The sequence below is a fragment of the Carlito syrichta genome, unplaced genomic scaffold, assembly GCF_000164805.1.
Source record: "Carlito syrichta isolate Samal-C Ts95f unplaced genomic scaffold, Tarsius_syrichta-2.0.1 Scaffold307214, whole genome shotgun sequence".
Lineage (NCBI taxonomy): Eukaryota > Metazoa > Chordata > Mammalia > Primates > Tarsiidae > Carlito > Carlito syrichta.
The window spans coordinates 896,103-909,335 of NW_007251310.1; the positions used below are offsets into that span (position 1 = coordinate 896,103).

At 51.2% G+C, this 13,233-nt stretch overlaps 1 protein-coding gene across 1 annotated transcript; it reads left to right on the forward strand.

Moving 5' to 3' along the window:
• Nucleotides 1–1,227: 1,227 nt before the first annotated feature.
• On the forward strand, nucleotides 1,228–10,817 carry PROX2 (prospero homeobox 2). The gene is made up of 4 exons (XM_008064174.1): nucleotides 1,228–2,472; nucleotides 7,393–7,500; nucleotides 8,551–8,745; nucleotides 10,632–10,817. Exons 1-4 carry the CDS (start codon nucleotides 1,228–1,230, stop codon nucleotides 10,815–10,817), a joined length of 1,734 nt encoding a protein of 577 aa, XP_008062365.1.
• Nucleotides 10,818–13,233: the final 2,416 nt, after the last annotated feature.

Here is a 13,233-nt window from a genome sequence, read left to right on the forward strand (position 1 = left end):
GGCGGGTCTCAACCCCGCGGGCTCAGGCAATCCACTCACCTCAGCCTCCCAAAGGTGCGGTATTACAGGCTGAGCCACCAAGCCTGGCTAGAATGTGCTATTTTAAAAATGTGCCCGAGTGATTCTGTTGCCCTTGGCCATTAAAAAAGTCACTGAATCAGACAAGGCTTGGTTTGACACAGTCTGCCACTTTCTAACTGCATGGCCTTAGGGAGGTAATTTCTTAAAGTCTCTGAGCCTGTTTCCATATTAGCAGATAACAGGAATAACACTCTCATGGAGTTATAGAAATTAGGTAACGGATGTAAAGTTCTTGGCATAATGCAATTGCTCTATTCGGCTGCCATTGTTATTTTGTTGTGCAGCCAGCATGGTGGTGTGTGCCTGTAGTCCCAGCTATCCAGGAGGCCGAGGTGAGAGGCTTGCTTTAGCCCAGGAGCTCAAGGCTGCAGTGAGCTATGATCGTACCACTGCACTCCAGCCTGGACAACAGAGCAAGACCCTATCTCTTTAAAAATATATATTATTTTCTTGTTAGACCCAGGCAGGAGAAGTTTTTTCTCCATGGAAGACCACTCTCAGGAATCCCCTCGAAGTGAGGGTCTGATCATCATATGGGAGCTGGTTAAAAATGTAGAATCTCACTGGGCCGGGGCTCACACCTATAATCTCAGCACTTTGGGAGGCTGAGGCGAGAGGATTGCCTGAGCCCAGGGGTTTGAGATCAGCCTGGGAAACTTGGTGAGACATCTCTACAATAAATAAAAAAATCAGCCGGACATGGTGGCGTGTGTGTGTAGTCCCAGCTACTTGGAAGGCTGAGGTGGAAGAATAGCTTGCAGATTGCAGGTCGAAGCTGCAGTGGCTGTGAGTGTGCCACTGCACTCCAGACTGGGCAACCGTGTGAGACTCGACTCCAGGAAACAAAAAGCAGACTCTCACCCTAGATCTACTGCACATTCACAAGATCCCAAGGTGATTTATCTGCACACTCAAGTTGGAAAAGCAGTGTTGAAGTCACATGTGCTGCTCTTTCTGTCTCCAGCACGGGAGGCTGCTGGGGAGGTGTGTGTGCCCTGCGGCCATCAGAAGAACTCTGCGTTGGTGACAGCGGCTCTTCCTCCTTCTGGTGCAGGGAGGAGCCCAGCGCACTCCAGCTGGGAAGGTTCAGCGGGTTCCCAAGCCCCCACTCGACCAGGAGCGCCAACAAGTGCCCGGGGAGTCAGGATGGAGCCAAACCCCACCTTGCTTGCTCCTCAGGCCCGAACCTGCTCCCACCTGGCAGAGCCCTGTAGGAAGGGCGCCAGAAGCCCGTGTCCCCAAGAGCTGGGGGAAGATTACCCCTTTCGCTGGAGCCAGGTGCCCAGCACGAGCCTGGCCGACCCCAGCTGCCTTGAGGACGAGCATGTCCAGGCCAAGAGGGCCAGGGTGGAGACCATCGTCCGAGGCATGTGTCTCTCCCCAAGCCTTCAGTCAGGCAGCGCCCCGGTGGGGGCTAGCCCAGGCTGCCCAGGGAAGGCCCGGGACCGGAGGAGGAAGCAGCGCCTCCCCACGCAGCAAGGCCCCCCGACAGCCCCGGGCAGTGGGAGGAGGCGCCCTGGGGTGAGAGCCGAGCTCCACCTGCTGCAGCAGCAGTTGGAACGCCTGCAAGGGCAGGTCCTGCAGGCCGAGAGGGGACCAGGTCCCCGGAGCGTCCAGCAGAGGGGTGGTTGCGGGCCCCACGTCCTCCCCTGCCAGGGTCCCCACAAGGACCTGTCTGGGGCAGATGGGCACGGAGTGTCTGAGGACCAACACTCACCCGCGCAGCCTGGGTTCCTTCCTTCCCCAGTGTGGGCTTCCCTGGAGATTCTAAGGCGGGAACTGACCAGGGCCGTGTCCCAGGCTGTGGACTCTGTACTACAAGAGGTATTGCTGGACCCACCAGGCCCCCCGGCCAGGCTGGGCAGAAGCTTCCAGGGGCTGCTGGAGGGCCACAGTGAGCCCTCGCCCCCTGGGGTGAGTGCCTGCAAAGACGCGCTCCCTCTGGCTGTCTTGCCTGGGAGGGTCCAGCCACAAATTGGGGTCCCACTGGGAAACCTCCCAAAGACCAAGCCTCTAGATTCTCCCAGGTACCCCATCCCTCCACAAATGAACCTCAGACGCTACCAGAGTGCCCCAGCAAACTGTCCCTTAACTGCGCCTTCCCACATTCAGGAAAACCAGATTGCTAGCCAGCTACTGGGCCACGGGCCCAATAGCCACTGGGGCGGTGGTGGTCCCCAGGACTCACCTTCGCAAAGTCACCCGTCCTCAGAGACTGCCCTGAGGCCCTGGGGAGCAGCCAGGCTGCAGCCATCGCTTGTAAGCCCGGCACGGTGCCCCCTGCCTCTCGCCTCTGCCCCTCTGGAACGTCTGCCCCTCTTGCCCTCTGTGAAGATGGAGCAGAGCGGCCGGCGGGCTGTCCTGGAGACCCTTCCTTTCTCTTCGGTCCACATATCCTTTACTGGAAACTGAAGTTGTCATGGTCACTGCCCAGACAAACAGGAAACCGAAAGCTGAGGAGGGGTGGGGACTAATAGGACTAATACCTACACTGCACGAGGGACAGCTTTGAGTCCCTCGATCCTTATAAAGTGCTTCTGGGCTTCCCTCCCTGTGGCTCACAGCTTTTTAAAAAAAGTTTTTTAAAGATGTGGGGTACAGCTGGGCTCGGTAACTCAGCCTGTAATCCTGCGCCTTTGGGAGGCTGAGGTGAGTGGATTGTCTGAGCCTGCGGGTTTGAGACCCGCCAGGGCAGCGAGACCTCATCTCTACAATAAATCAAAAAATCAGCCAGGCGTGGTAGCGCGTGCCTGTAGTTCCAGCTGCTTGGAAGGCTGAGGCGGAAGGATCGCCGGAGCCCAGCAGGTCGAGGCTGCGGTGGCCAGAAGCGGCCACTGCACTCCAGTCTGGGTGACAGAGTGAGACTCCAACTCAGAAAAAAAAAAAAAAAAAGATGTGGGGTACCATTCAGGGTTAGGTATACAAATAGTTATACAAATGTCTATTATGCAGGCAGGCAACCTTGTTGAAGAGGTGTGCCTACCCCCCCGCCCCCCGCCCCACAGTTTCCCACTACTGCCAATCCTGCCCCCACCCACAGCTTTTAAAGTGGTGACACATTCTGGAACCTAAGACCTGGAAAGGCTCATTTTTCTTCTGTGAACCATCAGGTCTCACCAGTACCGACTAATTTCTTTGGCCCTAAAAGGGTTTTGTTTTTAAACTCAAACGGGCTTCCAACATTTGATAAATGGCCCATGGAAGAAAGGACCCTAGCTCTGGCTGTTGGCTGCCCATGGACCTAGGCACTTGAGGTCACCTCCCCACCCTGTGGCTCTGCAGGCAAAAAGCTACACTGTCTAGATCATTTGTGGGCAGCATGGGAGGGACCAGCACCTTCCGGGGCAGGTGGGAGAGGAGTTGTCCTCAGGGTCTAGACCCTGAGAGGCAGGCTTCAGTTGAAGGAGCAGCTTCCAAGCCGCAGCTGAGAGGGCTGGGGACTGGGACCGGGCACAGAGGGAGAGACCCCTCATGAGGAAGCCTGAGAGGCCCAGGCTGGTCGGAGTGGTCTGGATCTCCTTGCACCATCTTTGCAACCCTCAGGCAGACCCCACCCTCTTTAGGTGTTTCCCAGAGTAACTCTCAGTATGTGTGTGTGTGTGTGTGTGTGTGTATTTTTGTTGTTGTTTTTTTTGAGTTGGAGTCTCTGTCACTCAGACTGGAGGGCAGTAGCATGCTCCTGGCCAGCGCAGCCTCGACCTGCTGGGCTCAGGTGACCCTTCCCCCTAGCCTTCCAAGTAGCTGAAACTATAGGCACACACCACCACGCCCGACTAATTTTTTGATTTCTTGTAGCGATGTGGTCTCGCCAAGTTGCCCAGGCAGGTCTTGAACCCATGGGCTCAGGCATCCTTTCACCTCAGCTTCCCAAAGTGCTGGGATTATAGGCGACCTTCAGGATATTAACAGCTGTTGAAACAGAAGAAAAAGAAGCTTGGGGCTGGGTGCAGTGGCTCACGCCTGAAAATCCAGCACTTTGGGAGGCTGAGGTAGGAGGACCACTTGAGGCCAGGAATTTGAGATCAGCCTGGGCAATACAGTGAGACCTCATCTCTAAAAAAACAAGAAGAAGAAAACACAGTAGCTTGGGTAAAATACTGGGTTGGTTTCTCTGCTGCAGGGCTTCTCAGAGCTTTTAACTTGTGGCAGGCCCATGGAAGTTCTAAGAGGAGCATGTAAGCAGCCCAAGTCATGGCCAAAGACACTTAGCATCTTGCAGGACTGGTTCGCAGAACGTGTTTTGGGTGTTGCTTTCTTAGCGAGCTGTGTCGGCGCTGCGGCTTCTCGCACGCGGCCTTGAGCCGACGAGGTTGGTGTCTGTGGAGTCGCATAAGGAGCAGACCAATCTCGCACAGGCAGCCAGGGAGGGCGGCGGCCGGCTCGTGAGCACGAAGAGCCCGGCCTGTGTCCCGAATGCCACGAGCGCCTCCTGCCGGCCAGGGGTGTGGAAGCACCTACGGCTCCGGGAAGGCCGCACGAGGCCACGAACTCCGGCTCAGGCCTCTTCCCTCGCGCTCCGCCTCCTCGTCGGGCAGGGCGGAGGTCCCAGCTAGATTTCTGTAAGAGAGAGGCTCCGGCCTGGGCCTTTGATCACCGCCGGTTCAGACCCCGCTTTAAGTTCAGGCAGAACCTAAGAGGGCTCAGTCCCCAAGGATGCGCTAACACCTGTTGGCACCGACACGTGCCTGTGCCTGCCCCCTGAAGCAGGGCTCAGGCCTGGAGAGCCTCAGGAGGGTTCACGGCCAGAAAGACTCCAACGCAGCCTGGCTGCGCGGGGGTAGCAGGGCTGCCTTTGGAGTGACTTGGGCCCCAGCGGCATCCCGGCCAGGTGTTCCCTGATTCCTGTGTTCCAGCCCTGGAGATCCATTCCTGGGGACCAAGACCACCACCTGGGAGTAAATGCCAAAGAGCATTCCAGTCAGTGGCATTTGAGAGGAAGGAAGGGCAGGCGTGAAGGCCACAGAAGGGGTGGCATTCACTGAGTGCCTTCTCTGTGGTGGGCACCGCCACTGGCAGTTCACATGCACGTGTCCACCACCACTTGGCCACAGTCCAAAGGCTCTGAAAAGCCCGGTGACTTGCCCCCTAAGATTGATGCCATCTTTTTTGGTGACCTGCACTGATTGGAGGCCTTTAATAGACTTGATCCCACGTAGTAGTCATGCAGTCTGCTGTAGAAATACCAGTGCGTGGGATTCCAGACTGCCCCTCTGCAGACGTTAACCATCGGAGGCTACACACACCACAGTTTTCATAGGTTAACGAGAGTTCTGAAATCTGAACTCCCACTTGTCCCCACATTTGGCTAAGGGCTTCTGGGCCAGTGGTATCTCACAGTCCTCAAGCATCCACTCTAGGATGATGTTTCTGAGATGCAGGGACTTTAGACAAGTGAGGAGTCTTTAGACAAGTGAGGAGCCATGATTCAAACCCAGGACCTGATGGCCAAGCAAAAGTTTTCACCACTATCCTCCACGTTTTAGAAATGAGGCCCCACACAGTTTAGTGGCTTGCCTAAAGTCATACAGCTAGTAGACGGCAAAATCTGAGTCTGAGACTGACTCTTTGGACTCTCCAGACATTTATGAGCCTGTAGAAACAGGGTAAGAAGTAGGGCCAACGTGGCGGGCACAGAGGGCTTTACATAACAGCCTGTGTCCCGGGGCCAGGAGGTTTGGTTCCTTTTGGCTAAATGGATTCATCTATCAGGAAGGCTGAACTGTCTCAAGCTGCAGCTTCCAGACCCAAGGCCCCAGGGTACTCTGTGTGAGCCTCCCACCCCACCTGAGGCTGTGCCTGGGAATGCTAGGCTTGTCTGTGTGAGAATCTTTTTTTTTTTTTTTGAGTACGAGTCCCACTCTGTCACCCAGGCTGGAGTGCAGTGCCATGCTCATGGCCACTGTGGCCACGGTCCACTGAACTCAGGCGATCCTTCCGCCTCAGCCTTCCAAGTAGCTGGAACCACAGACATGTGCCACCACGCCTGGTTAATTTTTTGATTTATTGTAGAGACAAGGTCTCACCAAGTTACCCAGGCTGGTCAGGCATGAGCCACCACGCCCGGCCTGTGTGAAAATCTTTATTTCCCTCCCACCGAGTTTCAGGCAATCACACCAGTCTCCCTGCTCTCATTCAAGGGAAGGACTCCGTTCTCAGAGTAAGGTATGGCTTAAAATATAATGTCCACGTGTGCGTATGGATTAAGTTTGACCATTCACTCAGTTACTCCTTCACCCAACAAACATTTATTGAGCACCTACTATGTCCCTAGCACTGGGCTAAGCACATGAAACACAAAGATGAAAGGGTCCTTGCCCTCAAGGAGCTCACAGTCTAAAAAGGGGACAAATATGCAGTAAAAATTTCAGTGAGCTCACTGCTACAACAGAGGTTTTGTACAAAGAGTCTTGGTAGCCCAGAGAAGGCAAATCTGGCAAGGGAGGGAGAGTGAGTTTCTGAGCTGAGATGGGAAGAACGAGGGGGAGTTCTGCCAGGCCCACGGAGAGCAGGTACAGGCCAACAGGTCCAGCAACTCAAGTGAGGGCAGACGTGAGCTGGTGCTCATCTTGGCTAGGTGCCTGGTGGTGTGGACACTGGACAGGAAGCTCTGAGCGTGAGAGCCAGGAAGGGGACCAACTCCTCTCATTTCACAGATGAGGAAACTGAGACAGAGAGGGGAAGTAAATCTCTACTCGGGGTTTCAAAATGATTTATCTGGAAGAGAACTGCCATCTCTTCCCATCCTATTCTGAAAGTACACAAATAAAAGCAAATTGTACTCAACAGCATATTGCCATGCAACTTTTACACATCGAGATGTTGGGGTTTTTTTTTTGAGTTGGGGTCTCACTCTGTCACCCAGGGTGGAGTACAGTGGCATGATCACAGCTCACGGCAGTCTCCAACTCCTGGGTTCAGGTGATCCTTCTGTGCATGCCATCATGTCCAACTAACTTTTTAAATATTTTGTAGAGACAGAGTTTCACTATGTTGTCCAGGTTGGTTTTGAACTCCTGGCTTCAAGCAATCCTTCTGCCTTGGCCTTTCAAAGTGCTGGGATTACAGGCATGAGCTTCTGTGCCCAGCCTGAAACATTTTTCAAATTCTGTAACTTAACTGTGCCTATATGGTATCCAGGATACCTGACCAGAGTTTCCAGAGACAGAAAAATGGAGCAAATACACCACTCAACCCGACAGAAAATAAGATAGAAACCTTAAGGAATGGGACAACTTGCTATCTGGATAATCTGAGAAAATTATTTGATAAACTGGTGTTTTAAAGTGTTGGTTTTCCTTGACACTGAGATAAATCCAGGAGGGCCTAAACCCTGGTCACTTGAAGAAGGCCAAACTGATGTTTTTCTTCACGCGCTACCCTAGCTCCAGCCTCCTGAAGGCCTATTTCCCTGATGTCCAGGTAAAGTCACTCAGAGTTTCAGCTTCTGCAAAACTCCCAAGTGGCAGTGTGCTTTAACAGCATGAGGCAAGGCTGGGGCCACCACACAGACACGTCAAGCTCTTCTTAGTGTTGCTGATACAATCAGTGTCATTTCCAGGTCTGGGGGGAAGCTGGGCCCAGATGGTCATGGACAGCTTGAGGCTAGGAAGGCTGGTCTCTGAATGTTCAAGCTTCTGAGCTGTAGATGACCCCACACACACATGGGAAGGGAAGGAGGGGGCAGGGGACACAGTAAGTAGCACTTTTGGACTATTTTTCTGTCTTTGCTGGGGATATTATAGAAAGAATATGTAGAGAGTCAGACAAACTTACATCCAAATCGTTGTGTTTCAAAATGGGATAAAAGCACACACAGATCAAGTATGACAAGAAGGAAAACCTGACTGGTTGCTGGAGCTGGGCCTCACCTGTTCCCATCAACAGCTTCCAAGGGCCTCCTTTACCTGGAGTGTTGGGCTAGGGGCAGTTAATACTTTGGATCTATATCATTAAAGTTTTCCAGGTCTCTCCCACATATTCAGTTGCTTGGTTGATACCTGCAGCAGCAAACTCTGATTTCAACTTCAATCCACTCTGCACCTCGAAGTTGCCAGTAAACTGCTTTCTGACCTACACCTTCACCTCTTCCCTTGGCCCTCTGCCCAGGTGGAAGGCTCCAGGTTGGCCACACCATCCACCTGGGTGCAGCAATAGCTGTCACTACACTGGCCACAACCCTGGACTCTCCGTTAAGTCACACTTGGATACCATGAGAAGCTTTTCATAGGCAAAAAACCCTCCAAAAATCTAGCATATCAAAAAACATTTACTTTCTAGTGGGCATTGTAGTTAATCCAGAGTTTTCTGAGTATAATCAAATAGGCTTAGAAAATAGCCATGGCTTCTTTTTTAAAGTCCCTGCTCACGTTGCCCTTCACGTTAGCCCCTGTGCTGAGCTGGACGTGGGCAGCTCTGATCCTAAGTGCCTCATGGCAAACGCCTCACCTGATGAGCCTCTCATTTGTACAGTTCAGCCGCTGTATCACCTCCCAGATGATCAAGTGGTTCAGCAACTTCCGCGAGTTTTATTACATCCAAATGGAAAAATTCGCCCGGCAAGCAATTTCAGATGGCATCACCAACCCCAAAGTCCTGGTGGTTCCCCGTGATTCAGAACTTTTCCGAGCGCTCAACATGCACTACAACAAGGGAAATGACTTTGAGGTAAGACTACCCATGGGGGTCCCATGAGGTCTACAAGTGTCTTCCATGTGTGACAGGAATTTTTTTTTTTTGAGTTGGAGTCTCACTGTCGCCCATGCTGGAGGGCAGAGCCACACTCAGGGCACCGCAGCCTTAACCTGCTGGGCTCAGGCGATCCTTCTGCCTCAGCCTTCCAAGTAGCTGGAACTACAGGCATGTGCCACCACGCCCAGCTAATTTTTTGATTTATTGTAGAGATGAGGTCTTGCCAAGTTGCCCAGGCTGGTGTCAAACCCGTGGGCTCAGGTAATCCTCAGCCTTCCAAAGTGCTGGGATTATAGGCATGAGCCACCCGGCCCGGCCGTGACTGGAGTTTTATAAAAGATCCCATTCTGTGTCCATCCTTACGTTATGGAGCCAGGGAAGCCTGGGTACAATCTCTATGTCATCCACAAAGATTATGGCCTCAACAGCTTCCCTTGGGCAGCAGGTGGATGCAGCAAATCGGACAGCCAGGCTTCCTTCTAGACATAAGCAGAAGGTGGCTGATGTTACACCTTCTTAGACTTAATACTCTAACTTACTGATCTTTCTGCCTTAGTTCCAAGAGGTTCAGGACTGCATGCTTAGCTGTGACACCTAGTCTTGGCCTAGGTTTTCTGAACAATTTCTGTTCTGCTCATCAGTTTTTTGTTTTTTTTTGAGTTGGAGTCTCACTCTGTTGCCCAGACTGGAGTGCAATGGCATGCTCTCGGCTACCGCAGCCTCATCCTGCTGGGCTCTGGCGATCCTTCTGCCTCAGCCTTCCAAGTAGCTGGAACTAAAGGCACACGCTCCACGCCTGACTAATTTTTGATTTATTGTAGAGTCGAGGTTTCGCCAAGTTGCTGGGTGGCTCTCGAACCCCCGCGGGCTCAGGCAATCCACTTGCCTCAGCCTCCCAAAGTGCTGGGATTATAGGCTGAGCCACCGAGCCCGGCCCATCAGTTAGTTCTTACCTGTATTTATATATATATCAGTTTTATATGTGGGGCTTTCATGACAAGTTACCTAAGATCGTTTCTGGAAATAAAAACAAACAGTATTCAAGCTTCTCAGGCCCTTGGGGCTCTCTATGAAGGCACGCTGGTGGCACCTCAGAGGTAAAGCATCACCGACGGGTAACTCTACGTGCCACTGGTGCAGATTCCTCAAGAGATACATGTTGCCTCGTGCATAGCTGACAGCTCTCAGGCTGGCACTGTATTCTGTGGGTGCCAAGTGTGTCTGAACAGACTCTAATTCCCTCTTCTTGCTTTTCTCCCTTGGCTGAGATCATAAAGAGCAGTTTATTGACACTTCCAAGACATATGTGACAGCTGGTGGCATCCCCTGCTCAAATGCTCGGTCCAAGCCAAGCTGGATCTGGGGAACCCGCGGAACACCCCATCATTCAGGGTGTCAGCTGGGGTGAGGGTCCTGAACAGCCCCTCAACCAGCTTTGGAAGCAGGAATGTAAGCCCTTTGGATCTATCCCTGAGGGGAATCATCCCTAAGGGATGAGGTATGATAGTCACAAGCTCAGGGCATTCCTTTCCATAACAGGTACTATGCAAGAGAGCACGAAAACCCCTTCAAGTCGCAGGCTCAATTTCAGTTAAGATTTCCCCACTGACTTACTAAAGGTCACCCATTAGTGGAACTGGCTCCTCCTACAAAAGGAGTGTCCCTAGTTCACCTTCTCCCAGGGCTGTCTCACTGGAGCTGTCCTATCAAGGTCTGTGACTGCAGAAGCCAGAGCCAGTGGGGCAAGGGCGCCTTTAGCCACCACCCAAGAGGCAGGCAGCACCCGCCAGCAAGGTCTCCTTGGCACCAGGGCCTCCCAGCCTCATGTCTTTTCCTTTTTGTGGGTCTCTTTGGGAATGCAGGTCCCAGACTGCTTCTTGGAAATCACCAGCTTGACATTACAGGAGTTCTTCAGGGCTGTCTCCGCAGGGAAAGACTCAGATCCTTCCTGGAAGAAACCCATTTATAAAATTATTTCGAAACTGGACAGCGACATCCCAGAGATATTCAAATCTTCCAGCTACCCCCAGGAGCTGTTTCGGAGTTAAGATCCCACAACGTGAGGAATGACTGGCCAGGGTTTCCTGGTTTGTCTTAATACAGAGTTGAGCTGTAGTCATACAAAAAGGGCACAAGGAACCTCCCCCCCCTACAAAAAAAAAAAAAAAAACAGGTACTACTACCATTCTGGTCATTTATTTCCTTTTCCAGAGTCATCAGAAATTTAACTTTAACTATAAAATGTATCAACCAGGTGTACTGGTGTGTTGGTAGCATATTGTGAAAGGAACACAAGTTTGAAATCAGAAGACCTGAATCTCAACTTCATTTCCAGGTTTTGTGACCCTAGGGACTTCTTGGTGTTTCTGCTTCTGTAAAATGATGCTGTAAGGATGAAAAGACAGTATTTCCTAAAGTGCTCTGTGAAATTTTACTCACTACACAAATGTTAGTTTTTCTTTGGCTTTCAGATATGGCTATCTTATTTGGTGGTTGTACAAATTGCTGTTTTGATTTCAATCACCTACTTATCAAGATCCATCTACTTGCTCGACACTTTCACATGCCTGATCTTTAGGCTTTTTGCCCTGAAAGTAACTTGCCAAAGGCCCCGAGGCTCAGGCATCTAGGTGGGTAGGGACAGTCAGGTGCATGACAGAACCAACCTCTTCTGATGCCAGACTGCATACTGGACCACTTTGTGCTGCCACCCAGGAGCTCAAGCAGGACATCCTCCCCCCCCAGCCCCTACCCCAGTAAGCGTCCAGCGCTGATGGGGCACCATCATCTAACATCTCTGCCAGCATTCAGAAGCACTTCATCACCAAAAGTTTCTGCTGGACATTTCAGCAAATCCAACACAAACTCTGCAGGACTTGAGTGTTGCTCATTCACCTTCATCTGCTTTAACAGTCTGTCAACTCGACAGCCAAATAGTCTCCAACGCAGCAACTGATGCCCCAGCCTCACGTGGCAGAAGAAATGGAACTCAGACTGTGGAGGCTAGAAAGGGCTGCAGGAGTCATCTGGCCCACTCTGCTTTCTTCCGAAAGGAGGAAACTGAGGCCGACAGGAGGCTTGCAGAGGCTGTGCATGGCCTCACAGACGATGGGGAACAGGGACAAAAGCAGCATCACAGAGAAAGGGCAACTCTCCCACCCATAATGAAATTACAGTCCCTGGCTGACCCTCCACGGATGATGGAATTTGTGAAATCAACACTATTTTGCCTGTTGGCTCCATACACATTGTGACTCACTCTGAGCACATGAGCAAGACATGTGCAAAGCCAAGCGACTGCGTCCATCTCCACGGCAGCTGGAGTTGAGTCTGCAGGCGCTCTGCCCAAGGTAGTGGGGAGGGGCACTACAAGGGTGTCTGACCGCATCGGTTTATTGCTATCTCGTCTACACAAAACCATGTCCATATCCAGCTCCTCTACTCCCTTTCCAGGTGGGGCACTGGCTGGAGCAGATGAGTTAGCCCTAAACCAGTGCTAGACGGATCAGCATAAAAAGGGATGAAAGGCGACTTTCCTTTGAATTTTCTCATGCTTCCAACAGCTGAGGAGAAACAAAACAAACTTAGCCCAAACCCAAATGTACAGGTTATTTAAAGGTTGTAAGTATCCTTCGATACATCCAGTTGCACTCAGATAATCTTTGTCCTATTTTTCTCTCACAAAGTTCCCTTTACAAAAATGAAGTCTGTCAATGCTATTTTAAACATAGGTGAGCGTGGAGCACCCTGTGCAAAGTCAATCAGCTGTCTGGAGACAGCAGAAGAGCCACTATCCAGGGTGACATTACAGAGCTATTCAATACATATGGGGGGGACCCCAAAAAACTGGAGTTTATACAAATTGCATATTTACTCTTACATGTTTAAACTTCAGTCACCTTCAAAGTACTCTCTGTTTGATGCAATACATCTATTGAGATGCTTTTCCCACTGTGCAAATTTTGAACTCGTCAATTTGGATGCCTTTAGTGCTTCTGCCATTTTTTTGCTTCACCTCTTCCACATTGCCAAAAAAGTTTCCTTTTGAAGACTTTTTTCATTTGGGGAAAAAAAAAAAAGTCACTAAGGGCGAGATTGGGTGAATAGGGAGGGTGTGTTTTGGTAAAAAACTGCTGAACACTCAGCATGGTATGGGCAGGTGCATTGTCATAATGGAAGAACCAGTTACCTGCTTGACACAACTGAGGATATTTCTTCTGCAAATCATGATGCAACCTTATTACAACTTCCAGATAAAAACTTTGGTTGACTGTTTAACCTGGAAGAACAAATTCCAAGTGTACCCCAAGGGGCCTGCCCTCCAAAAGACAAGTCTGGTTTTTTTGGGAGGTCCCCTTCATACATAGGAAACAACTCCAAGTTCACATTTGCCCAATACAGAGAAGCCCTCTTTTCTGTCCCAAACCTGAAACTCATTAGTGTGTGTTTTAAAGACTGAGCCAA

Bases quoted from the DNA above. Each gene is read 5' to 3' on its own strand.
- PROX2 (XM_008064174.1), top strand. From the start codon at position 1,228: ATGGAGCCAAACCCCACCTTGCTTGCTCCTCAGGCCCGAACCTGCTCC. The intron at 2,473-7,392 runs ATATCCTTTACT...ACACTGAGATAA, and splicing joins TTCCTTTCTCTTCGGTCCAC to ATCCAGGAGGGCCTAAACCC. The intron at 7,501-8,550 runs GTAAAGTCACTC...TCATTTGTACAG, and splicing joins CCTATTTCCCTGATGTCCAG to TTCAGCCGCTGTATCACCTC.